Here is a 26,909-nt window from a genome sequence, read left to right on the forward strand (position 1 = left end):
AAGAAGGAGAGGTAATATGATTGAGATTTTTAAACTGTTGAGAGATGGTTACAGGGTTGACACTGGAGAGTTCTTTCGCTTGGTTGAACAGCAGGAAGGAGTGATGACAAGAGGCCATCCCTGGAAGTTGATCGAAAGGAAACTGTGAGCAAGAGGGTGAGGAGTGGTTTCTTTGCATGGAGTGTGGTTGAACCGTGGAATGCATTGCCTGATGGAGTGGTGAGAGCGAGAATGGTCAATGAGTTTAAGGAGTATGATAGACTGTGTTTCTTAGGAGGGGACCTCCCCTCGATGAGTCTTGACAGACTTTATGTTCTTAGGAAGGACCTCCCACGATGAGTCTTTTGACTCCATGGAGGCCTGAATAATAATAATAATAATAATAATAAATAAATAAAAATAAAGAAAGAAAGCTTTTTCTTTATTTATTATTTTCTATTGCTGCACATTAAGTAAGTTCAGGGAACACAACCAAGTAATCCTATGTGCAATCTTGGACACATTTGTGTCCAAGATTGCACATAGGATTACTTGGTTATTGAGGAAAACACTAACATCCAGAGATAAAGAGGTTATTATTCCCCTTTATAAAGCGTTGATACTTCCACATTTGGATTACTGTGCTCAAGTCTGGTCACCTGGATTCCTTGGAGATGAGGAAGTTGTGGAGAGGGTTCAGAGGAGAGTGACTAAGTTGGTGAGTAATGTAAAAAATTCTCCCTACATTGATAGATTGAGAGTTTGTGGATTGCAGAGGTTGGTTGATAGGCGAAGAAGAGAGGATATGATAGAAACATTTAAATTACTAAAAGGTTTTTATAAGATTGATGCAGGGGAAATGTTTCAGCTGTGTGATAGATGAAAGAACAAGAGGTCATCCCTGGAAATTAAGGAAAAGTGTGATTAACAAGGGTGTGAGAACAAGGGTTTTTCACCTGGAGGGTGGTGAATGAGTTGAATGCATTGCCTGTCTCAGTTGTGAGTTCTTCATCTGTAAATGAATTCAAGAAGAGGTATGATAGATATTGTTTCGATGGTTTGGGTCTCCCGCGATGACTGTTACTGACTCCATGAAGATGCCCGTAATAATAATAATAATAATAATAATAATAATAATAATATCTTTATATTAGTTTGGTTTAATTGTTCATTAAGTAAATCTGCTTTGTGCATGATTTGTCTTACTTTCCATGTTTCAATATGTTGCTTCTTCCAATTTTGTTTTCTATGTAATGCCATCAAACAGATACACAGCAGAGGAGTACTGATAATACAAATTCACAATCTGCATATGATTTAGTGGATTTTCTTTTTATTTCATCAAACTCTCCTGGACATAAGAACTGATATTAAAATCACTTTCAAAAATCTTAATAATAGCAAAGGATACTCATTGCATCATAACCTGGCATGGAGGTCCACACTAGGATTCAAACCCATAGCCTGATATGAGTGGAGAGCTGATACACTAACCACTCAGCCAAACCCATTGATCGATGTACAAAGTCTACTGATCTTCGTACAAAGGCTAATGATCTTCCTATAAAATGTGCTTTGATCACCTACTTTTCATTGTAATGTGGCAAGCTGCAGAGGATTCAGAGACAAGTAAAGGTGACATCAGAACTATGAAGGTTAGTTATGGATAGATGTTTAGAAAACATAAATTAAATTGTAGAGTTTATTGGATAAGCAGAAGAGAGCTGATATGCTGTGATAGACTTTTAAGTTAATGAGGGGATTTTTCTGGCCTAACAGATGAGATGATATGAGTGGAAGTGAGCAGGAGAGAAAATCACAAGCCTATCCTCTTTATGTTGTGAATATGAGGAGTGTGAATGAGTTTAAGGACTTTCTAGGAGTCTGACTCCATGAAGATCTGCTATAATAAATGTGAACAAAAAAAGTGCCACCATAGTGCAATTGGAAGAACGATGATACGTTGTACCCTTCAATTGAAAAAGCCCTGAGTTCGATTCATAGTGATGAGAGGAATCTTTATATGTACTTTTCAACTGAACGTGAGTTAGCTGGTCTCATATGAAGGTAGCAGGGTTTTTTCTCCTAGAAACTTGGGTTTTTCATTCCGCATACAGACAAATTAGCCTTGAAAATGCATGCAATTTACAGACAAAAAATACCAGTGGTGGTGGTGGGCAGTAGATGATGTTGGTGTACATGATGATGGTATTGGCAATTCAGTATGGTTGGTGGATTAAGTGATGGAGATGAAGAGTTGTAGAAGTAGATGCCCTCTCCTGATGAGTCTTTGGACTCCTTGGAGGTGTCAGATAATAATAATAATAATAATAATAATAATAATAATAATAATTCAAAACATCAGATTTACCTTAATCACCTTATACATTAATTTGAATTTTAACTGACCTCCAATCAAAAGCTTAGCTCCATCAGTTATATCACTAATAGCTTCTGCTGCAGTTCTGCAAAAGCTCACATTTCTTCTATTACTGACAGAAAAATATACAAGCTGAAAAACAAAAATATTACAGAATATAATTTTTAAATTATTATTATTGAAAAGCATAAAAAAATACATGAGTTATATCTTTCTAATTCTAAATATAATTTCTTAATGAAATTTTTGTGTCATCCTTTTTTCTATCTTTGATTAATTTTCATAAAAATATAACGTTTTTTTGTGTGTGGGTGGGTGGATATGGGTATGTGGTAATAGATTCATCATTCTGTATACAGTGAACTACTACGCTTTACACCATACACTCAAATTCACTCTAGAACTTGAAAAAGATAACCAATTACCATTTCTGGAAACTTTAATTAAGAAGCTAACAAATGGTGATATCAACCTCTCAAGACCTAGTAACAAATTTACTTAAGTTTAGCTGCAGTGTACTAGTCTAAGATTTAAAGTCCGAAGTGATCTGGCCCTTGGTCAGGTGATCCAAGTTGGGTTTGGCCCTCAAAAACAATCAAGTTGTGCAGGCCTGCCTGCACAACAATCACCTTCCTTACTTCAGAATCGCCTTACTTCTACAAGTCATGAATTTTGGCAATGAGTCATCTAAATTTTAAATCCTGATCCACCATCACTCCAAGATCTATTTCCTTCACTTACAAAAATATATACCCAACAAAAGTAAATTCTACATCCTATCTTTTTTTCCAAATTTTAAGACCTTACATTTTGCAACATTGAACTGGTATTCCCACTCCTGTGCCCATTCACTCAGTCTATTTAAGTCTTCTTGTAGGGCCACAACATCTGCTCTACTCCTCATAGTTCATTCCAACTTTGCAATGATCTGCAAACAACTGAATATTATTATTATTAATATTATTATTATCACCCAAGACCTCATGGAGTCAAAGACTCATCTGAGAGAATATGCCAATTCAAATTTTCCCCAATATCTTTAACATACTGGTTAAACAGCAATAGTCCAAAAATAGATCCCTGAGGCACACCACTAGTGACTTTCTTCTTCTGGGATATTGTTCTCCCCATACACAATTTGTTGATAGCTAACAGACAGCCAATCTCCAATTCACTGCACTAGTTTTATCATGCAGTAATCTATCAAAAGCATTTGCAAAGTCTAGGTATACTACTCTGAATCCATCCCCCATGTCCAATGCTACTGTCATCTTATTATGATAAGTAAGTAGATTACTAAAACATAATATCCCTATAGTAAATCCGTGCATTCCATTAAAGATAATACCATTGTTGTCTACTCAATTCTGACTCCTGATTCTCACCAGCCTCTCAACACGTTAACCACCACACCTGACACACAGATAGGCCTATAATTTTATGATTACCATTAACATTAACGTTACTGACAGGATGGATGAAGCACTAGTGCTTTTCATATTCTCCTTTATCTGTAACGAGAGTTGTTTGGGAATGGGAGATTTGTGAGCAATTAAGCTTACCCTCTGATGGCAGTTGTGTTAGCTATGATCAGTTGAGAGAAGAATCGGCTTTGGTCTTTTGTGTTTGTAGTAATCAGTCTGATTGTAATCGACAGCTTGTACGATTAGTGGAATTGAATGTGAACTTAACTTCACAAAGAATTTTTCTGCAAGATCACAAAGAAAGGAGGAGATATATGGAATGCCGGTTTCTCGGTGAATCTGTGAATTTCTGATGAACCACGGTGCATCCAGGATCATCCTAAGGCATTTGTTTTGGATTCTCTGCAATTTCGAAATGTTTGATCTTGAAGTGTGACTCCATGCTGGTGAAGCATAGGTAATGACTGGATGTATTGCCATCCAGTAAAGAAGCAATTTGTTATGTAGATTCAATTTGCTCTTGCAGTTGATCAATGGGTAGAGCTGTGCTATTACTTTGGAAGATTTGGAGAAAATGAGATTGGTGTGTTGTTAAAAAGGAGTTTCTTATCCATTAATACCCCAAGATATTTAGTCTCTGATTGCCATGGGATCTTATGACCAGAGAGCAGGATTTCTTCTTTATTGCTGACCTTTCTTCTTGAAAACAGCATGGCTGAGCTTTTGAGGGAGTTCACTTGAATCCTCCAGTTGGTGAACCAGTTTGCTAGCTCATTGATACTTCATTGGTGATTGCTAGGGCTGAGTGATCTTGCTAGAATAGCAGTGTCGTTGGCATAAAGGGCCTAGAAGTTGTTCTTGAATTGAGAGGAATATCTGCTATGTAAGTTATTATCATTATTCAGGCCTCCATGGAGTCAAAAGACTCATCGTGGGAGGTCCTTCCTAAGAACATAAAGTCTGTCAAGACTCATCGTGGGGAGATCCCCCCCCTAAGAAACACAAAGTCTATCATACCACTCCTTAAACTCATTGACCGTTCTCACTCTCACCACTCCATCAGGCAATGCATTCCACAGTTCAACCACCATCCATGCAAAGAAACCATGCCTCACCCTCTTGCTCACAGTTTCCTCTTGTCATCACTCCTTCCCGCTGTTCAACCGAGCAAAAGAACTCCCTAGTGTCAACCCTGTAACCACCTTTTAACAGTTTAAAAGTCTCAATCATATTACCTCTCCTTCTTCTATCGACTAAACTCTGCAGTCCACATTCCCTCAGCCGATCCTCATAACCAAAATTGTACAGTCCTAAAACCATCTTTGTCATCTGTCTTTGTACCCTTTCCACAGTTAATTTATCCCTTCAAATCATGGGGACGAAATCTGAGAACAGTAGTCTAAGTATGGTCTGATCAGAGACTTATAACAACGGAATGATTAGCCTTTTATCTCTGCAGGTCAGTGTCCTTCTCATAATTGCAGCAATCCTCTGTGTTACATTCACTACTTTTGCAATATGTTCCCTAAATTTCAGGTTTCTATCAATCATCAAGCCCAGATCTCTTGTCTCTCCTACTTCCTCCAGTTTAACTCCTCCCATAGAGTATGCAGCATCCCATCGATGTTTCCCAAACCTGAAGACCTTACATTTTGCTGCATTAAACTGACATCCCCCATTCATTTGCCCATCTATCCAGCTTATTCAAATCCTCTTGCAGGGCTACTACATCTGCACTATTACTAATAATCCTTCCCAGCTTTGCATCATCTGCAAACAACTGAATATCCCCTTGCAATCCACTGGCAATGTCATTGATATAATTAAACAATATAGGTCCTAGTACTGAGCCCTGTGGGACCCTACTTGTAACCTTCTGTCTCCTTGAAACTGCTCCACCATACACAACTCTCTGATACCTATCAGACAGCCAATCCTGAATCCAGTTGACCAATCTAACATCCAGACCCATGTGCTGCAACTTAAATATCAGCTTATCATGTGGCACCATGTCAAATGCCTTCGCTAAGTCTAAGAAAATTGCAGTATATGCCTTTCCCTCATCTAATGTTCTTGTAACTTTATTATAAAAGGCTAGCATATTGCTAAAACAAGAGTGCCCTTTCACAAATCCTTGTTGACTCTCACAGATAACATTATCCTCATCTGCCCAATGCTGTATACGATCCCTCACAACTTTCTCCAAGATCTTAACAACTACTGATGACACACAAACTGGCCTATAATTAGACACTTCCAGTCTGTTACCACCCTTATGCAATGGCACTATCTTACCTTCCTTCCATTCTATGCCACCTTTCCCACAGCCAGACTTTCATTGAAAAGCCAGGTTAAAGGCACTGTCAGTTCTCTAGCACATTCTCTCAAAACTCATGGTGAAATACTATCCAGTCCCAAAGCTTTACTGACATTCTGAGTACGCAGTATCTGAAACACGCTCTCCTCCTGTACCTCTAAACCTCGAACCAGCCCAATCCCTCTGGCATTAAAACTGACTCCTCTAGGATGAAATACTCCAATAAAGTTTTCATTGAACAATTCCACTATGTCCTCTGCATCAGTCACTCTATTCCCATTTTTATCCCACAATATCATTCTTCCACAGTCATTTCTCCTCCTCCTACTGGCCACGTAGCTAAAAAATCCCCTAGGATTTTCTTTGGATTTTAGGGCCAATCTACTCTCATATTCCAGTTTCGCTTTCCTTACCACACTAGTCACTCTTCTGGCCTGTGTCTTATGTTCTTCATGCATCTTCTCTTCACCTGTCTCCTTATATCTCTTCCATAGCCTCTTTTTCGCATGCAATTCCTGTTTAATATTGTTTGTCATCCACTTACTCCAAATTGTGCCCTCTTCTTCGCTCGTGGTATACAACTTACCATTGCTGCTAACAAATATTCTTTCACAATTTCCCATGCACTAATGATATCCCGGCCTTCCAATTCCTCCCTCCATGAAACTTCCCAAAGTTGACGTCTAAGACTATTATAATCACCTGCTTTATAATTCCACATAAGTTCCCGTCTCTTTGGTACTCCTGCATGTCTATTCATTTTTCAAGTCAAAACTATATGGTCACTCTCTCCAACTGGTCGGAGAGATGTCATTTCAGTTATTATCAACTCTTCAAAGTATTGGAGTCAGAAGAGATCCCTGAGGTACTCCCGCCAGAATTTTGCACCTAGATGACACAATTCCGGTTGAGTTTTACTTCATTTATCTTTCACTAATATATGAGTATATGAGTTTCACTAGTTTAATTGTGATATTGTTTTCAATAAGTTTGAAGAGAAGGCCTTGATACCAAACCTTATCAAAGGTCTTGACAACATCTAAAAATACAGCAGCAGTGTGAAGATGCCAGTTAAAACAATGGGTGATATGTTCTGTTAATCAGTGCATTTGTTGTACTCTGTTGTGAGCTTTGCGAAACCGAAACTGCTCTTTTGGGATTATTTTCTGTTTGTCCACTGCTAATTGTAGTCTTGATAGGATGACCTTTTTTGTTACTTTGCCAAGACAGCAAAGAAGACTGATGGGCCTGTAGCTTTGGGGAAGTTGTGGATTATTACAAGCTTTTTCAGAGGTATAATGTCTGTGACTTTCCATTCTGTGGGAAAGTACTGGAATCTTAAAACGGAATTGGCAATATTAACTAGATGAATTATGGCTTTCTGTGGGAGTAGCTTTATTATTCTATTGGTAATGCCGTTAGGGCCGGGAGCCTTTTTATTCTTCAGATGGGAAATAATATTTATTATTTCTGTTGGAGATGTGGGGGTGATGGTCTCTGAATCATCCTTATGCTGTCTTAATGCATTTCTAACTTTACGATGAACTTTGTAAATAAGATAGATGTTTAAATTTACGTAAGATGGGCTGCATTGATTTCCCCGATTTTCAATTAGAGCTACTTTTTCTTCATCTGAGTGTGCAATTCCAAGATTGGCCTTCAAAGGGGAAGTTGTCTTTTGGTACAAAGAGATTTTAGAAATTTCCACATGGAGTTATCTTCTGGATTGATTTCCCTGAGTTTGGATTCCCACTTGGAATTCCTGTGCATCTGGAGGGCTTCTCGAACCTGTCTGTTCAGGTTGTATAAGGTTGTTTTGTCCTGTGGTACTCTAGTGTTGTGATATGGCTTTCTGGCTTTATTTTTGGCCCTAATGAGGTCCATTATTTCTTCTTGGATCCAGTTGGGAGCATGGAAGACTGGTTTGTCTAGTTAAATTGCTTACAGCTTGGTCTATTTCTTCTTTTATATGAATGACAGAGGTGAACTGATGCGGACTGGGAGAACCTTAGAGAGTGTCCCATGGTAAGAAAAAATGATGGGGAGAGAGCTGATCTTGAAGTCCTAGCCTGAGCAGGATGGAATTATGATCAGTTAAGCTCTTCTAATGTCTCCAGCTGGTATTGATATTTGATGTTTCTGAGGATAACTAATACATCAGAATACTTCTAATACATCAGAACTTCCTGATGGGCTGTAGTGGGTGGGCTCAGTGGGTCCAGCTACTATTGATGAGTTGAGTGACGTGTACTTGAATAAGGTATGGCCTCTGGAGCTGATTGATGAACTGAACCAGGCCGTATATTTGGAGTTTAGGTCTTCTGCTATAATTATGGAATCCGTGGAGCCGAGGATGGAATCTCAGTCTGAGGTCAATAGTGGAATGCTAGGAGGATTGTATGCTGCATAGATTTTGAGTTTGCCTGCATTATTAGTGTGCACCTCCACACCTGTCACCTCAAGGTTTAGAGTTTGGGGCTGGTCAACGAGTTGTGGCTCAAATAATTTTTAATAAAAATAGCTGTGCTGCCTCCACTAGAGTTAAGTCTGTCTGTCCTATATAAAATATAACCACTTAGTTTTGGGTTGTTTGATGGTCTGAGGTAGGATTCACTGATCAAGATTATGTCTGGATTGTATCTTTTTTGCGAATTCTTGCAGCTCGAGAATTTTATTTGTTAAGCCATTGGCATTCCATGCTGTTTTCATGAGGGAATAATTTGATGATTGAGTTCTGTCACATCTTTTATGAAGAGGTAAACTGTTGCTTTCCACTCCTTTGGAACTTGACCCAATGTAAGACTAATATTAAACAAGTACGCTAATGTCAACTTCCTGGCACTTTCCTTCAAAATAGGTGGTGATAGATCATAGCATTCCACAGCCTTATTAACATTAAGTTTGCTCAATTCCACATATACCTCTTGCTCACTCACAGTCAGTCTCTCTCTTTCTCCTCATCCACCAAGGATGAAAGACCTTTATGAACTGCTCATTAAATATCTTTGCAGCAGTTGTCCTTGTATATTTTCCAGTCAGTATCATCCTACTGTAATCACTCTTTTTTTGTTGTTGTTGTCATAGGCTACATATCGAAAGAACTATAGGTTTTTTATTTGTTATTTTTTTTGCTTTGTAAACGAGAAGTTTACAAAACAAAAGGAGAAGACTCAATAAATCTTCTCGTTTACGACACCTCTAATAATCGAATCATCATACAACGCCACTTATGGATCTTTCGTTACTTTTATCATACCCACATAATTTGTTTTCATCTAATTCACTCTTCCATACATATGTACAGTTCTCTTCATTTCACTCCGCATTCATCTCATCTTTACCAACTGAGCTTTCAAAACTTGCGTCCTTTTTTCGCTATCATTCACTCTTGCTATTTTATTGCCAGTCACGCACACAGTTGTTCGCCGTCAACCGGGGTTGCCGCCTTTCCGTTAATTGTACTCTGTTTTTCAACGTTTTATTTATTACTCACTTTATCGTTAATTCCACTTTATTTTTCAACGTCACTTCATCCGTTTTATTTAATTGAATTCTTTTCCTCGCTATCACTTCCACATACACTGTGTGAACATTCACACAATTTTCAACTGCCTTTGTGAGTTATGACGCCATGCTCCCTACTCATATTTATTTAAACTCATTTAAGCAAGTTTCGTGGTTCATCTGAATATCGCATTAACTACATACCCACGCGCTTTCTTTTCTCTTATTCAGCCTCTCTGCATAAACATCCCACGCATATATACTACATTCAAGGCACCGTACCATTTTTGAAAAATCCAGAGGATCACGAGGCAGTCATTTCGATTTAGATTCTGATAGCGTAATTGGCCACTTTTAATAAGCATATACACAGTCTTGAGCAAAAAATATTATTCATATATCGAATAATTTGAATATTTTCGCAACAAGTGTATAGTTAATATCTCTGAACATCCGATAACTGATGCAGAGACTCAAGTGCTCACTAAAGGACACAATTTTGTTGTTTCCCCAAAACCATTATATGTCTAGATTTTATGAATGAGCATAAACTTTCTGGTCTTTTTAGGAATGATGCTTTTAAAAAGTATATTGAAAACTATCGGTGTGAATACAGCAGTGAGACTGGATGGTGTGTTTGCCCAGGGGACCAATTGTTCGATGCTGTTGACGCACTCTCCCTCGATGAGTCTTTGGACTCCCTGGAGGTGTATAATAATAATAATAATAATAATAATAATATCGCCGTATCCTTTATAATAATATGCTACGAGAATGTAAAAGAGAACTTACAGTGCTTCTAATCAAGTTGTTTATTCTGTTTCGCTCTGGCAAGGTTCTAAGGAAATGGAAAGAGGATACGAAAATTCCATTACAAAAAAAAAAAAGTGTTGCAAATTACAGATCAATTAATATATCTGAAGTGGTGGTTTAAGTATTGTAAAAATTGGTTAAAGGTAAAATTAAGGAATGGATGGATAAGAATGCGATACACCATTGAGTTTTTTTTTTCTTTTTAATGGTTTTAATTCAGATACAAGACCCTAATAAGAAAATAATGTATTTATTTACTTATTTGCTGCTATTTCACCGGGTTTTCTTCTCATAATCTTCGGAGCGCAAACAGTTTGTTGCACTATGCAACAGTCGGTGACATCTGTTGTTGGAGTGATAGAGGGACTGACAAGTAAATCATATTACTAATCAGATTCTTCAAATTCTACAGCTCAGTACGCGCCTTCTTATTGCTAGAGAAAGACTATGAGTGAACCAGAATGCAAGAATGAACTGGTGCATGCACTCCTCCAGCCCTGTGTGCTATAAAAAGCAGAGCCATTCAGTTCTGATTATTACTATTATAACAACTTAAACAGTAACCTGGCAAGTAACAGGAACAATTGTCATTCAATATAGTTCATGGTCCTCCTGGATAACTCGGAGTTGTAATTGCATGATATTAAAGGTAGTCGGCCCAAGTAGTCAACTGGGCCGACCACCTTTTAAAAATGATAAAAAATTAAAAAAAAAATTAAACATGAAAAAATATTGTTTATTATCGAAAAAAGTATACAGTTTAGTATAATTCAGTGGCGGCTGGTGAAATTTTAAGTGGGGGTGCTGCCTATACCAAATAATAATTTTAAAAAATTATTTTTTTCCCAATTAGTAACCAATTTATTAATAAATAAATCTACAGAGCTGCTAGCGTCCTGCGCCCTCCTAATTGCTACAAGATGGATTTTTATTATTTTGTATACAAAATAAGAGAATTGTATATGATTGTTGATGATAAAATTAAATATTACAAGCAAATATAAATAAATTCATAAATATATTTATGTATCGAGAAAAATTCCGCAGTGCCTGTGCACGAGCCGCCCCTGCTCTTTTGCTTCAATTGGCCGATGATATAACCCCTTTACTCTTTTACCACTCAACCTTTACGGAGGAGCTGAGTCCAGGAAAAGGCAAGTGACTAGTGGTGTACATCAGGGCTCAGTTCTTGGTCCTCTATTGTTTAATTTGTACATCAGTGATATTGGAAATACCTTGAATGGAAATATCCACTTGTTTGCTGATGATGCAAAATTGGGAAGGGCGATAATCAATTCAAATGATGTGGATATACAGGATGACTTAAATAGGCTGACGGTATGGACTGAGGTAAATGGCTGTCAGTTCAACGTGGCTAAGTGTAAGGTGATGCACTTCGGGAGGATGACATCGCATGCTGTTTACTATATTAACGGAAATGAACTGCAGGAAGTTGATGAGACAAGAGACTTGGGAGTTATTGTGGACAGAGAACTTAAGTTTAAAGGGCATATTGCAAAGATTGCCAAAACATGACATCAAATTACATGGTTGTTGAGGAACACTAACAAGCAGGGATAGGGAAGTTATTGTTCCACTCTATAAGGCATTAATAAGGCCGCATTTGGACTATTGTGCACAGATCTGGTCTCCAGGATTTCTTGGTGATGCCGAAGTGGTGGAGAGGATTCAGAGGCGGGTTACAAAGATTGTTGCAGGTCTGTGGGATGTTCCCTATAAGGATAGATTGATGATCTGTGGGCTCCAAAAACTAGCTGATAGACGTAGAAGAGGAGATATGATAGAGGTATTTAAATTGTTAAAGGGATTTTACAGGATTGATACTGATGATATTCTTAAGACCAGTGCAGGATGTGAGAGAACGAGGGATCATCCCTGGAGATTGTGTAAGAGTGTGGTTAACAAGGGTGTTAGGACTAGATTTTTTACTTGGTGGGTTGTGAATGGGTGGAATGCTTTGCCAGAGGTGGTTGTGAATGAATTTAAGGAGAGGTATGACAGGTATTGTGTAAATAATGGTTAGTGTGTCAATATCGGGTCTCCCGCGATGAGTCTTTTGACTCCATGGAGACACCGTTAAAATAATAATAACCTATCGTCATCGTAGCCTCAGCTGAGGCTAGACGAAACTCTGATCTCTTGGTTCGTAAAAAATAAGGGAAAAATCTAGCATTGTACAAGGTGGCGCATAAGTCACGAAAGGGTTTAAACATTTAATAACTTTTTATTTATTATTTTTATTATTTTATTTGTTACAATGAAATACAGAACTGAAAATTTTGTTATTAGTTAAGAAAAACCCCACACATAAATGGCTTCCATTTTCGTCTTTACAAAGACGTGCTCCATCTATGGCATGTTGCATGACAGCTTATGTTATTGTTCCTGGTTACAGTCCCTAATTTTTGCACAAATCTTCTCCAACAACTGTTGGATTGTTCGGAGCTTTCACATAGAGGGCCGTCACCAGATTAGATTGCGCCCTGAGGCAAACAATTAAATATCGCCCCTGATGAATTATAAGACAAAAATATAAGAAAATCTCCACCTGCTATTTTGTTTTTATTACAAGAGAAACATTAATGCAAAACGATTACATAATAATATTAATCAAATGTTTGCTCTACGGAGATATCGCAAAACAAAACTGTTTAGAAGCTCTTCTTAATTTAAATTATAAGCTATGTCTGCCTTTATCGATATAGTTGCTAGACCAACCGATCTTTCTTGGATCGTTGCTATTCGCAAATAACATTTAATCAGTTTAAGCGTGGAAAAACTTCTTTCCGCACTGGCTACGTAGCCATGGCGCCTACCGCAATATGGCTGAACGAGCGCCCTTATTAAGCTGCACCGTGAGCAGGCTGTCTCTATGCTACACCCTGTCGACGGTACTGCTCACATATACTTTTTCCTTCAGGCGACACCTATAACTGTCGCCTTGCCAAAAACTCCAAAAAATTGGAACAATTCACTTCTAATATTAATTTTTAAAAAGGGCAATAAGGAAGAAATTAAAAACTACAGACATATAAGACTACTCCCTACAATATATAAAGTATTCACAAAAATTATAAATAATAGAATAAAATCTAAACTAGACTGAATACAATCCTGTGAACAAGCTGGATTTAGGAAGAATTACAATACTTTGGACCATATTCACACATTAAGATAGCTCATTGAAAAATCAATTGAATACAACAAACTCTTATGACTGGCCTATATAGACTACGAAAAAACATTTGATTCAGTTAAAACATCTGCAACAGCAACACTAAAAGCACTTGACACCCAGGGAACTGAGAAACCATATATTGAAACACTAAAACATATTTACAATAATGCAACTACTGTAATGACATTATATAAAAACAGTGAAAAGTTTCCAATACAAAAAGGCATCCAGCACGGTGACACCATATCTCCCAAATTATTTACAGCTGCACTAGAAAAAGTCTTTAGAAGTCTTGATTGGGAAACAAAAGGAATAAACATAAATGGAGAAAGGCTGCATCATCTGAAATTTGCAAATAATGTTCTAATAGCAGATAATCTTCAAGATCTGAAAGAAAGGCTAAATGAAGCCTCCAGAGTAATCGGATTAAAAATAAATAAAGAAAAAAAAACAATGATGAATAAATACATAAACCATAGAACTGCCAAAATTGAAAACCATGAAATAGAAGAAGTTACTTCATATGAATATTTGGGCCAATTGTTATTCTTTGAGGATCGCCAAAGAAAAGAGATTGAACGAAGAATTCACCTTGGATGGATGGCTTATGGGAAAATGAGAGACATATTCAGAAATGACATCCCTATGATTCTAAAAAGGAACGCTTTCGACCAGTGCATACTTCGTGTCCTAACATACGGAGGAGAAACATGGATTTTAACAGAAGCTCTAAACAAAAAGCTGAGAACAACAACATCGCATGGAGAGAAGTATGCTAAAAATAACATTAAGAGATAGGAAGACAAATACCTGGATAAGATCTCAACAGGTGTCATAGATATTGTAAAATACATTAAACAGGCTAAGTAGCGATGGGCTGGCCATATTGTCAGATGCAGTGACGGGAGATGGACTAGAAAAACAACAGAGTGGAGACCAATGGATGGAGCAAGACAAAGAGGAAGACCGAGAAGAAGGTGGAGGGATGAACTGGAACAAATTGCAGGAGTGAGATGGATGGGAGAGGCAGAAAACCGAGTGATGTGGAAAACCATGGGGAAGACCTTCGTCCAGCAGTGGACAGAACCAAAAGGTTGAAGAAGAAGAACCCTATATGAAATAGTCGATATCCGTCAAATACGGAGGACATGATGGCCAATTAATAATAATTGAATGCGGATTTTCAATATAAAATTGTATGATTTTAATTCGTTGTTGGGTTGTGAAGTTTTCCATGAGTAATTTCTCAAATGTTCCTTAGAACAAATGAAAGAAATAAAATGAAAAAATAATCAGAAAAAGTTATTCACATTTTTAACCCCATCGTGACTTATGGGCCACCCTGTATTTAGAAGTCACGCGAAAGGCAGGCAAAAAATGTGAGCTACTGAAAATCTAATTACTAGGAACGATTCGGTGGTCAGAACTAGTCGACACATTCGCCAAATTAAAGGTATGCCGTTAATTTTGGTTCAGGAGGCAAAAGATAATAACCTTCCTGTTGATAATAATCCCAAGTCTTGTGTTTTTAAAGCAGATTTATATCTTCCAACGCAAATATGCAAACGAATGTAACAATTCATGCAGGTGTAATAACGCTTCCGCTAAGAACTAACCTTCCCTCCCCCTCGAGCTGTAGTTCATCGAGAACTCTATAAGTTCTTTGTACTCAAAGAAACACGCTGACAAGTGTTATGTTGTGAACTGTAAATCGAGCACGAGTTTAGATAAAGAATTTAGTGAATCGAAAGCTACTATTAAGGTAAGCGTTTCAAATTGCTTAAAAGTTAATCAAAATAATGTTTTAAACTACTTGACAAAACTTAAGTTGATACATAGCACATAAGAATGCTGTATTTCGTGTATTTGGTGCTAAACATGAATGCCCATAAATTATATCGATTAGATGCGTAGCAGTTTGCTGCGTTAATGAATGAGTAACACACATTCTCTGTTACGTAAACTGAAGTGCAGCGGACAGATCTTTGTTATATTAATTAAGCGTGTAACATAGAGTATTTGTAATGCTTATTTGTTCGTATTAAATTGTGGTTATAATCACTGTCATTCTGAAATCTAAGCTGTCACGATTATTTGCTGTTTAAGAGTTTTATCTCACAATCGAGGAAATGTATGTGTCCGCATCACTCAGCACACTGAGTTTTTGACCTACTCCTACCCTTCTCGTAACAAAATGGGAAGTGGAAGATAATATCAATGGCAGTGATAATTTTCCTGATATCTACCCTCTTTATAATGAGCAGTAGGGCCAAATTTAAGTTCTTGTGATCATGAGCTATAACTTTCAAGATCCCCCCTCCCCCTTGTTGCATAAATTTTAAGTTATCAATAGTTGGCTGGCCGAGTGGTTAGCATATCTGCTTTCCAGCCAAAAGGCTGCGGGTTCGAATCCTGCTGTGGGCATGGATGTTTGTGATTGCGAAAATAGTTGTGGTGGTGTACAGTAGATGGCGTTGGTATAGTTGCTGTTCGTTGGTGGATTGAGTGGTGGAGACAGTTGTAGAGTAGGTGCCCTCCCTCGATGAGTCTTTGGACTCCCTGGAGGTGTCATGTATTAATAATAATACCGAGACTAAGGCCCTAAGCTGAAGATTTATCTAGCTTATGAGTAAATGGTGAGCAATCATGTATTTCATCAAGGATATCAATGGAAAAGAGACCAAATTGACCCGAATGCATTCTCAATCCTGGTTGAATTTTATTTTGAAACATTCATCTCTCTCTCTCTCTCAGTGAAGTGAGTGACATTACAGCGTGCATAATACAAACTGCAACACCCAAAATACTAAGTCAGCTTTGTGGCGGAATTCAGAATGTATGGCAGTTAACAAAGCTTGAGGTATCTTCCACAGATACCCGCTACATAAAAATGATCCATGGATTCAATTCACATCTATCACTAGAGCGACCAACACCAAGGAAGCCTGGGATTGCTAAAATATTGGCAACTTCCTCTTACATCACCAAATTCGTGGCCCTAATAAGCAAAGCAGAAAAACATTGTTTGCTTCTGATGTCTGAAAGATTACAACAGACCGTTCAGGGAAGTACTGAAAGCTACGGTGCTTCAAAGTAAATGAACTGCTGTAGAATCAGACGATATCCATTATGTGATGGTTTAATATATATTTCCATCCTCTATTTATCAGACTATTCTGCTTACTCAACAGAATTTTCTGTAAGAACTGAATTTCTTAAATCCTGCAAGAGGTAATAATTATTGCATTTCCAAAACCAGGTAAAGATCCAGAAATGCAACAGATTACCATCCAATTGCTGCATAATTACAGATACGCTCGAAGAGAGTATATTCTGCACAAGCAGCTGACTAACTGCTTGTGCAGAATTTTGGGGAAAAAAGGGGTTGCTTCTAATATTTTATTTTCTAGCGAGCAAGATTAGTTTTTCAAGACACTCTGGCTACCTAAAACATCATTCCAAGCCAGATCATTTAATCCGTATTCATTACTCTGCCTTCTTCCTCTTTTTTTTTTTTTTTTTAAACACGAACACTTGGTATCGGTTTTCCTTAACATGGAAAAAGACCTTTTGACACGGTTTGGGGATTTGGTATATTAAAAGACCTATGCAACCATGATCTTAAAGGGAACCTCTTATTAAAATTTTTCTCTCTAACCGAACCTTCTCAGTTCGATTGAAATCTCTTAACCCTTTCTCCAAGAAGAGGGACTCCCACAAGGTTTTGTAATGAGTGGCATGCTATGCACTATCAAAATTAACTTGACAGAACAATTACCTCATCCATTGTAATTAATGTCCTCTGTGTGGATGGCTTTACCATCTTTTCCCATTCTTGCAGTGTGATGGTCATAGAAAGACACTTGCAATAAGTTGTCATCGAACTGGGCGATTTCAAAAATATTTTCGTGAAATGTTCACTTGCGATTTTGCTGCATACGTGGTCTTCATTTTGATCACGCCTAATACAAGTATAATACTAATCCCAGTAGCAACAAACAGAAGCAAGGTTTTTATGGGTAGTATTCGACAAAAATAGAAAACTCAACATTTCTACTTCATATATGTAAGTTTCGAAGAAAGATAAACGGCCTTTCGCGCTAGCTCTTGGGACAGGAACAGATGTTCATTTCCCATCTTATATTGAGCTCTTATCAGACCATGACATAATTGAGTCTCGAGTCTATGCTTCTACAAGAGTCAATATTCTTCGATGACTGGATCCAGTCCACCATTCTAACATAATTGCAATTGGAGCATTTTGAACATCGTTTGTTCTAAGTCTTTAATGAAAATGAACCACCTTTTTGCAGTTAGACGTCAGGAACTGTTGTTATTATATGTAGCCACAATCAAAGCCCAGACGGACAGATTTGTAGAATAGTTGGCAGACTTCCACGCATCCATTTGGGTTTGTGAATAAAGCATTGCTATGATCTAGACATCCGAGGAGACAATACTGTGCGGATGCCACTAAATGTACTCTATCATTCAACGGAAATCCATGCAGTTTATTGTGCTGCAGACTAGTGAAACATTCCGCCCCCCCCCCCCCCATCTCTCTTTACCAGCAGCTGTATCATGCATAGATCAGAATACTCGGATTTTGTAACTGTTTATATCAGGTACAAAATCTGAGTTTGTTTGTATCAGGTTCAAAATGTTCATATCGCATCCCATCTAAACGTGCCAATCATATTGTTAAGCTGCATGCAATAGAGAAGGCATTAATTTATATAAAATTTGAAGAGCTACCAAAGGTGCATTATTTATTCTGGTTCTAGAATCTTGCTTCAAATTCTTAAAGTTGTATAACAACGAATGCTCTACTTGATGATAGTAACATTTGTTCATGTTAATTTTTCGGTGTTGAGACCACATTTCCAAACATATAACGGGTATAAATAAAATAAATAAATAAACGGGTAAATAAAATAAATAAATAAACGGGTAAATAAAATAAACAATATAACCCAAGTTTCGTACGTCGTAGAACTAAGCTGACCATATTTCTTTTAGACAAAAAAGGGACAGGCGTTATGTAATATTGTGTATTCATGAAAAAGTAAGACTGTCTATGTAATAAAAAGCGTTTTATTACATAGACCCATACAAAAATTTAGGTAGATGTAGAGGGGGGGGGGGAACTGTATTTTACCACGATCGGTTCACCATGAATATTCCCCCCCCCCACCCCCCCCCCCCCCCACCCCCCCCCCCCCCCACCCCCCCCCCCCCCCACCCCCCCCCCCCCCCACCCCCCCCCCCCCCCACCCCCCCCCCCCCCCACCCCCCCCCCCCCCCACCCCCCCCCCCCCCCACCCCCCCCCCCCCCCACCCCCCCCCCCCCCCACCCCCCCCCCCCCCCACCCCCCCCCCCCCCCACCCCCCCCCCCCCCCACCCCCCCCCCCCCCCACCCCCCCCCCCCCCCACCCCCCCCCCCCCCCACCCCCCCCCCCCCCCACCCCCCCCCCCCCCCACCCCCCCCCCCCCCCACCCCCCCCCCCCCCCACCCCCCCCCCCCCCCACCCCCCCCCCCCCCCACCCCCCCCCCCCCCCACCCCCCCCCCCCCCCACCCCCCCCCCCCCCCACCCCCCCCCCCCCCCACCCCCCCCCCCCCCCACCCCCCCCCCCCCCCACCCCCCCCCCCCCCCACCCCCCCCCCCCCCCACCCCCCCCATAGTGTACACAGGAGCGGCGATGCGCGGGAAAGAATTACGCTTGGTGTGTATCTTTTGTATCGAATATAAATACAATAAATATTATAATAATATATGTCTGTATTAGGATTTTTTTTTCGATGCGGGGGGGCGTGAAATCTTTTAATTTTCCCAAAAGGGGCCTTGACATCCATAAGTTTGGGAAGCACTGGTATACAGAACTGGTAACTGCGACAAACATAGATGTCTGCTTGTTTCTTTCAGTAGAATGATAAAATGCAAGCAAACAATGCAACCAGTGTATAGAAAATAGTCATAGGTGGGGGAGTTTCGAAGGGCGAAGCAACAGATTGCGTACCTAAAATATGTATAACATGGATGTATAGCATCATAAAGTTGAAGTTGGAAAAAAAAAAAAAAACGTGGAAGGAATTTAAAGAGAAAGGCAGTCAGCAAACTCGTAAGTAATATAAAGCACCGGTCAGAAAGGTGAATTTAGTGTAAGACAGGAAATTAATTGAGCGAGCCGAGGATAATCCGAAAGAGTTCTTTCATTATGTGGCAAGTAAAAGGAAGAATGATTGTGGGGAATAATTATGATGAATGTTATTGGTAGGGAGGTGACTGAAGTACATGAAATAGTTGAATTACTGTGCGACCAGTTTGAGGTCCAGCTGTAGTAGTAGAGTCTGAAGGAAATGGAAAGAGGGGATCCAAGACAGAAAGAAATAGTCAATTAATTACCGATCAGCATCTCAGGAGTGGTAGTCAATGTATTGAAACGCTGATTAAACGGAAAATTCGGGAATATGATAATTTACGGGCGGGGGGGGGGAGAGTATGGATTGTGAAGGGTAAGTCATGCCTCGATAATTTACTCATTTAGTAGAAAGGCCAGAAGGGTAACTAAGGGGGACAAAATTAAGAGTAAGACAGGAAATGAACTGAGCGAGCCTAGGGTAATCGGAAAGAGTTCTTTCTGTATGTAAGTTAAAGGAAGAATGACTATGATGAAACGGAGAAGTACAATAGAATGGCTAATGGATATCACAAAGTAATTTACTGATGAATATAGGCCAGGAGATGGCGTGTGACTAGTTGAGTACCACAACGCTCTGAATTCGGGGCCTGCTATTTAACTTCAACGTTAATTATATAGGAAATGCTATTCAGTTAGTTATCTTGCCGGATTTGGTTGGCTGAGTGGTCAGTGTACCCGCTCTCAATCAACAGCTCGCGGATTCGAATCCGCGACCTGTTGGTTGAACGTATACAGTATATTGTTACCAACACGCAAGCTAGTAAGGAGGAGCCTAAAATATTTCAAAAATTATAATAATGCTTTCTTCAAGACAGTCCACAATGTTTTATTATTTCTTATTTTTATTAAATCTGCTGCTACTGAAATATATATTCTTGTTTTTTTGCCATTATTCAAAGCATGTAATTGCTCTCATTGAATTATTGACCGTAATATATTTGACAACGACAAATATTTTTCTCAATCCGATTATTTCCAACCTCATGCGGTAATTTATTTAGAGAAGAAAAAAAAACACCTTTTAAAAATACTTATTTTTATCTATAACTTTCATATTTTACGTTGATATATATACTGCTTGGAAAGAAGTTGACGGACACTATAGTGTGAGGAACAAACAGCAACAGGCCCACCTTAATAAAATGTAGCACTTCCTTTCGCAGCGATGACTACAGCAATTCTACGACGCATACTTTCCACAAACTTCCCCTAATGATCAAGAGGAATTCTTTCTGTAGACATGTAAAGAGGTTTTCGAGTGTTGGGGGCGAGCATCCTTGACCTCACTCCACGCTCAGGTTCATCACACAGATTTTCAATAGGGTTTAGATTAGGGCTCTGTGGAGGCCAATCAAGTACGGAGACGTTCGTGACCACAAACTAAGCAGTTACAGCAGCAGCCTTATGACACCACGCATTGCCTTGCTGAAAAGAGACTGGTCCGTTTCGCAGAAACGCCACAGAGTACGAAGCATTGCATTGTCCAGAATACTCAGATACTTCTCGCAATTGAGTGTTCACGTCGTCCCAAACAGAGATCCGAGGCCAAACCAGGAAAAACAGGATCATACCATCACACCGCTACATCCGTATTTCATAGTTGGGGTTGCGCACTCTGATAATAGACGATCACCGCGCACCCGTCCGTTTGTTCGTGGCTTTTCAAGTTTCCACAACCCAGTGTGCATTCTCTTTGCACCACTGAAGACGAAGCTATTCGGGTAATATGGGGCTTACGTATTGCGGTCCTACAATGGAAACCCATTTTGTGAGCCTCAGTTATGAATGTTTTTGTAAAGATTCGTGTTCCAGTCGATGCCCGGAACTTCGCATTCAGCGTGTCGGTCGACGAATTGCGGTTTTTACATATTGTCATTCGTAGCACCCTATGGTGAGTCATCCACTGTGAGTAGCACTTGATTCCCAGCGCGTCCATCTCAGTATGGTATTATTGACCCAGGATGGCCTAATTTTTCAACCGTTTGCCGAACATTGCATCCTATCAGAACGCCGCTTTCAAACTCGGTCATTTCACTGGAACACAGTTGCGCACTGACTTGGGATCATCATATTCCTTCAATTCATACCAGCTGCAAAGACGTGATTCGGTACATGGCATGATGCACCTTGTCAGTGGGGGTGTTCGTTAACTTCTTTCCAAGCAGTATATTTTTCTACTTTTGTTAAATCTTTATTCCTTCGTATACTTCTGTATTTATATATTTATTCTGTATTATATTTTTATTTGTTCTCAGTTATTCCTTGGTATCTAAATTCATTACTTGTTATTACTATTATTACGTGACACCTCCAAGGAATCTCTTAGTCATCTTGTCTGATTCCTTTCCTCATAGGAATATTTTGTATATTCATTGTGATATCTTTTTTGTATATCTTTGATTGTTTCAGTAACCTCATTGGTTATCCTTCATGGTGCTAGTAACTAACTTTTCAGGACATACTGAAAAGGACATGTCTGATTCTGTCAAAAGCATTCTCTTAAGTCAATGAAACACTTAAATATTGGTTTGTTATTTTCTATTGCATTTTCTGTATTTACTTTATAACAAATATTGCATCAGTACATGACCTTCTCTTACATTATCCTTGTTATTCATCATTATATTTTAGTCTTGATTCTAATTTTTTTTGATAATTTAGTACATATTTTTAAGGTAGTGCACGATAAGTTTATTCCTCGGTAGTTTTTTTTGGTTCAACTTTTGTTCTCTTTGTAAATATTGGTATCGTAATTCGATTTTGAGGTGACCGATTCTATTAAATGATCATTTACAGTATTTCGATTTCGTCTGTTTCTAGCTGTAGTATTTCAGATTTTATTTCTTCTTCACGTTCTTATCATTTGGTAAAACAGTTTTCATAATGTTCTCTTTCTATGACTTGTATATTTGTGTTAACAAATGTATTTTCTTTTGATTCTGGAACATTCTCCATACTTGTTTATGTGCTCCATAAAAGTCGTATTCCGATTGTTTAGAATATTCTTCCCAATATTTTTTGCTTTGAGTCATATTTTGTTTGTTTCATTTATTATTCTTTTATGCTCTTCATAGTTGGCTATTATTAGTCTTATGTTTCAAATGTTAATGAAAAAAAATCCATTTTTTTTTGCTTCTAATACTTCTTTTATTTCTTCAGTATACCAGGGAGTCCATCTTGTTTTGTATTTCCTAGTATGTCGCATGTGGCAGGCTCAAAAAAATAAAAGAAATTAAATAATAATAATAAGCTAATGCCATTTTTATTCTCTTATAGAGAGTAGGCAAGGCCATTTTAACCCTACCTTTATGGAAATTGAGGGGGGGGGGGGGGAGTTCAATCTCCACCGGTAGCCAGTCATTCGAAGTTTTTTTCACGAGAATATATACCTTCCTAATTACTGACAGCCTCACGAAATTACTCTTTTAGTCCATTTTATTAAAGTATTATACTGTCATCTAATATAATTCCGCGGTAACTTTATTTCTTGGTATTTATTTATTTATTTTGGTTTTCAATTTTTTTTTTTTTTTTTTTTTTTTGTATTTTGTGTAAGTCGAAATTTTCCCATCAGTAGTCCATGATTACTTCCGATATCTGCTCATATGAGAACTGTAATATCCAATATTTCATCTGCTTTTACTGTTCTGTTTGCTGTGTTGAGTCTTATGATTACAGAAGCATTATTTATTCTACATTCTTTATCTGTGCAAACCTGAAGTAATCTTATTTCATTTGAATTTTCATTTTTTTTTTTTTTCTTGTATTACCCCGTTTCTAATCCTTGCATTTAAGCCACTTGCCAGTATTATGAATTCAGCTGGTGTGGTATATTACAGTTTTCTGTATTGTTACATAAAATTCTTCAATTTCTATTTTCGGTTTTCCTTTTTCGAGGCGTTCAGCACTTGATTATATTTAGTTGCAATTTTATTTTTCTTCTCAGTATTCCTTCACATACATATTCCGATTCTTTTATTTCGTTTTGAAAAAATTCACGTATTATTATTCCTATACCTGGTTCAGATCACTTCTCGTTTCTGTATTCCAGTAAAAAAAATGTGAAATTTATTTAATTAATACATTCCTTTATTTTTCCTTTCTTATCCAAGTCGAGCAAATCAGTATTTGTACCAAAAACAACAGTATTAATGAAAGCAGACGAATTGCTTTTTACGAGATACACTTGTAGAGTGAAATGTATCGTCGACTATTCTGTTAGTGGCATTTCATTGGTTAGTAGTTAACAAAAATAAATTATCATTCTATCCGCAGTTAACAAAAAATAACTTATCCATGTTATGCATCAATTACTATTTTGTAATAGTAGAAACATTGAAGTAAAAAATAATAATAATAACGTTCCTTAATGGTATGAAATCAAGACGATTGTTCTAACAAAGAAAATTACTTTTTCATTGTACACTATTAATTATCAATAGTATATTAATATAAAACCATATTCAAAACGGACTTACATCATTAAGTGCCACGTATTTCTGCTGAACGCGCTTAACAAATTGCATTAGCATCTGCGGTTTTGTTAAGTTCAAGGCCATTTAAACGAACGCTTCTTTAATACACGAAGAAGTGCTAAACAAAAATACAAGTCGAGATGTGATGTTTGTGCTTAGCACCGGTCTTATCAAATTTTCTTTATCTTATCATTTTTAAGCAGCGAATCATGCCGATCGATGTAATAGAGAGAATGTTTAGAGTGCATATGACTGTTTTAATATATTTTACAATCGAGGCATTTGTAGTTTTCGGTGACAGAGTAACCAGATATTTTACGTTTCCGGGAAACGTAATTTTCCCGATTCCTGTTAACTTTCGGAAACGAGGTACTATGCATTTTTTAAAGAGTTATAAACATTTCATTTATGAGTATGGACACACATATATCCAGGGCCGGCGGAAGCGAGCATGCGAGCGTCGCTACGAAGGGGGCGCCGTTCATAAGTTCATTTTTAAGAAAAAAAAATGTATCATAAAAAATTCTTAGAATGATCAATATTAAAATAAATAAGGCCGTATACACCGAATAAAAATTAAGAAAAATTGTATATTGCTGCCTCTTTGATCAGCCGGCTGTTTACAATTTTGCAGCGAGAGCAGGCTAAATGCTTGCCTACAGAATGTTGTGTCTACTGCAGTCTATCTAAAGTGAAACGGTTTTTATGTGCAGAAACGAATTTTCATACAAAAATTTGTTGCTAGTTAACCAGTCATATGGTACGCATCTCAGTAGGCTACTGACAGTAGCGCAGTGCGGACTGTTATTTCGTCTCTGTGTCGTGTTGTGTAATAATTTCTTGTGGGTATAAAATAGAAATGGAATCAAAAATTTAAAAAAAAAAGTTATCCGGTGCACAAAATCGTAAGCGACATGCTGCGAAAGAAGCAGATGTTAAGAAACAAACTGGAGCTCTTAATAAATTTGTTAAAATATCAAAATATTCTGATGCAGATTGTAACCAACTCGATACATCAGAAATCAGAGTTCAAGAACCGTGCACATCATCCAGTTTGCATTAAAGTACTATTGAAACTATGAACAAGATAACAAGACGCATGATTTAAGTGAAAAACAGTTAGGAGAAATTTAGTTGTAGTTGACCACGAAACTAACACATTCTTAGTCTCTGTAAATTTAGAAGATCCAGGTGAATGGGGAATTATTGATGAAAAGTTACGAGTTGTTTTAATTGAAATGGGACCTGTTCAAAAGAAAAATATAATATATCCCAGAGATACATATGGTCGTAAATTTGGCAACATGTATTATAATAGAAAAATGGAAAACGGGGAGCTCTTGCCAAGAACATGGCTCATTTATTCCGAAACTTTAAATTCTGTTTTTTTTTGCTTATGTTGCAAACTTTTTGCACCTACTGAATCAAGTAGTTTTGTAGAAGGTTATAACGATTGGAGAAATGTAAGTACAACTTTGCATAGACATGAGACTAGTTTAACTCGCATAAAAATTTTCTTAAAATGGAAGGAACTTGATAAAAATTTTAAAAAACAAAATTACTATTGATTGCCAGACTCAAAGCATGTATGAAATGGAAAAGAAACATTGGACGAATGTTTTAGAACGCTTGATTGAAATTATAGAATTCCTTGGTAGCCAATTTAGCTTTTCGCGGATCATCTGATAAATTATATAAAAGGAATAACGGCAATTTTTTAAAAATTAGTCGAACTGTTTGTGAAGTTTGATCCCGTTACGGAAAAATCATGTTGAAAGGGCCCTACATCGAAATAATAGAGTACACTATTTGAGTAAAGACAGACAAAATGAAATATTGGATACTTTAAGAAACGCAATCAGGGAGACAATTTTATTATCAATTCGAAAATCTAAACATTATTCCATAATTTTAGACTGCACACCTGATGCAAGTAAAACAGAACAAATGACCATTATTATTCGCTTTGTTTCCTGTGACAATAGAATTGTCGAGATCAGCGAAAACCTTTTAGGTTTTGCAGATATATCAGATTCCACACGCAGATATATCAGATTCCACACTGATATATCTGCAAAAGTTGTTCCATTATTGTTGCACAATAATGGAACAACTGAAAAAATGGAACATCCCCATTGAAGACATGCGAGGTCAAGGGTATGACAATGCGGCAAATATGAAAGGAAAAAAATTTTTTCCCTTTCATATTTGCCGCATTGTCATATGGGCTCCAAAATTTGCTTTTAAACAAAAATCCTCGAGCTTTTTACGTGCCATGTGCTGCTCATACTCTAAATTTAATCATCAACGATACAGCCAAAGTATATGCAGATACAATTAGTTTCTTTGCAATTATTCAAGAAATATACAATTTCTTTTCATTCTCTTACAAATATTGGGCAATCCTTTTAAAGTTAGTAAAAATTTTAACATTGAAACAGCCATCAAAAACGCAATGGGAAAGTAAAATTAATGCAATCCGCCCTCTACGATATCAGTTAGGAGAAATTTAGATGCACTTTTTGAAATTTTAAATGATGAAAATTTTAATAAAGAAACTCAGCATGAAGCACAAACATTATGTGCTAAAATAAAGGTCTACAAATTTATTTGCT

At 37.8% G+C, this 26,909-nt stretch overlaps 1 protein-coding gene across 2 annotated transcripts in view; it reads right to left on the reverse strand.

The window, feature by feature from the left end:
- LOC150101142 (succinyl-CoA:3-ketoacid coenzyme A transferase 1, mitochondrial-like) overlaps positions 1–24,423 on the reverse strand; it is a 221,809-nt gene extending 197,386 nt beyond the window's left edge. For both annotated transcript variants that reach the window (XM_090401526.1, XM_090401525.1), the window contains exons 1-2: positions 24,298–24,423; positions 2,389–2,491 (exon numbers count right to left, since the gene is read on the reverse strand). In XM_090401526.1, coding sequence (XP_090257652.1) covers positions 2,389–2,491; positions 24,298–24,378 — 184 coding nt within the window. In that variant the 5' untranslated portion in view covers positions 24,379–24,423. The remainder of the gene's footprint in view (positions 1–2,388; positions 2,492–24,297) is intronic.
- Between the last annotated feature and the right edge of the window lie 2,486 nt (positions 24,424–26,909).

This window comes from Typopeltis vanoorti, chromosome 12 (genome assembly GCF_054136105.1).
Source record: "Typopeltis vanoorti isolate ZY-2024b chromosome 12, IOZ_Tvanoo_1.0, whole genome shotgun sequence".
NCBI lineage: Eukaryota > Metazoa > Arthropoda > Arachnida > Uropygi > Thelyphonidae > Typopeltis > Typopeltis vanoorti.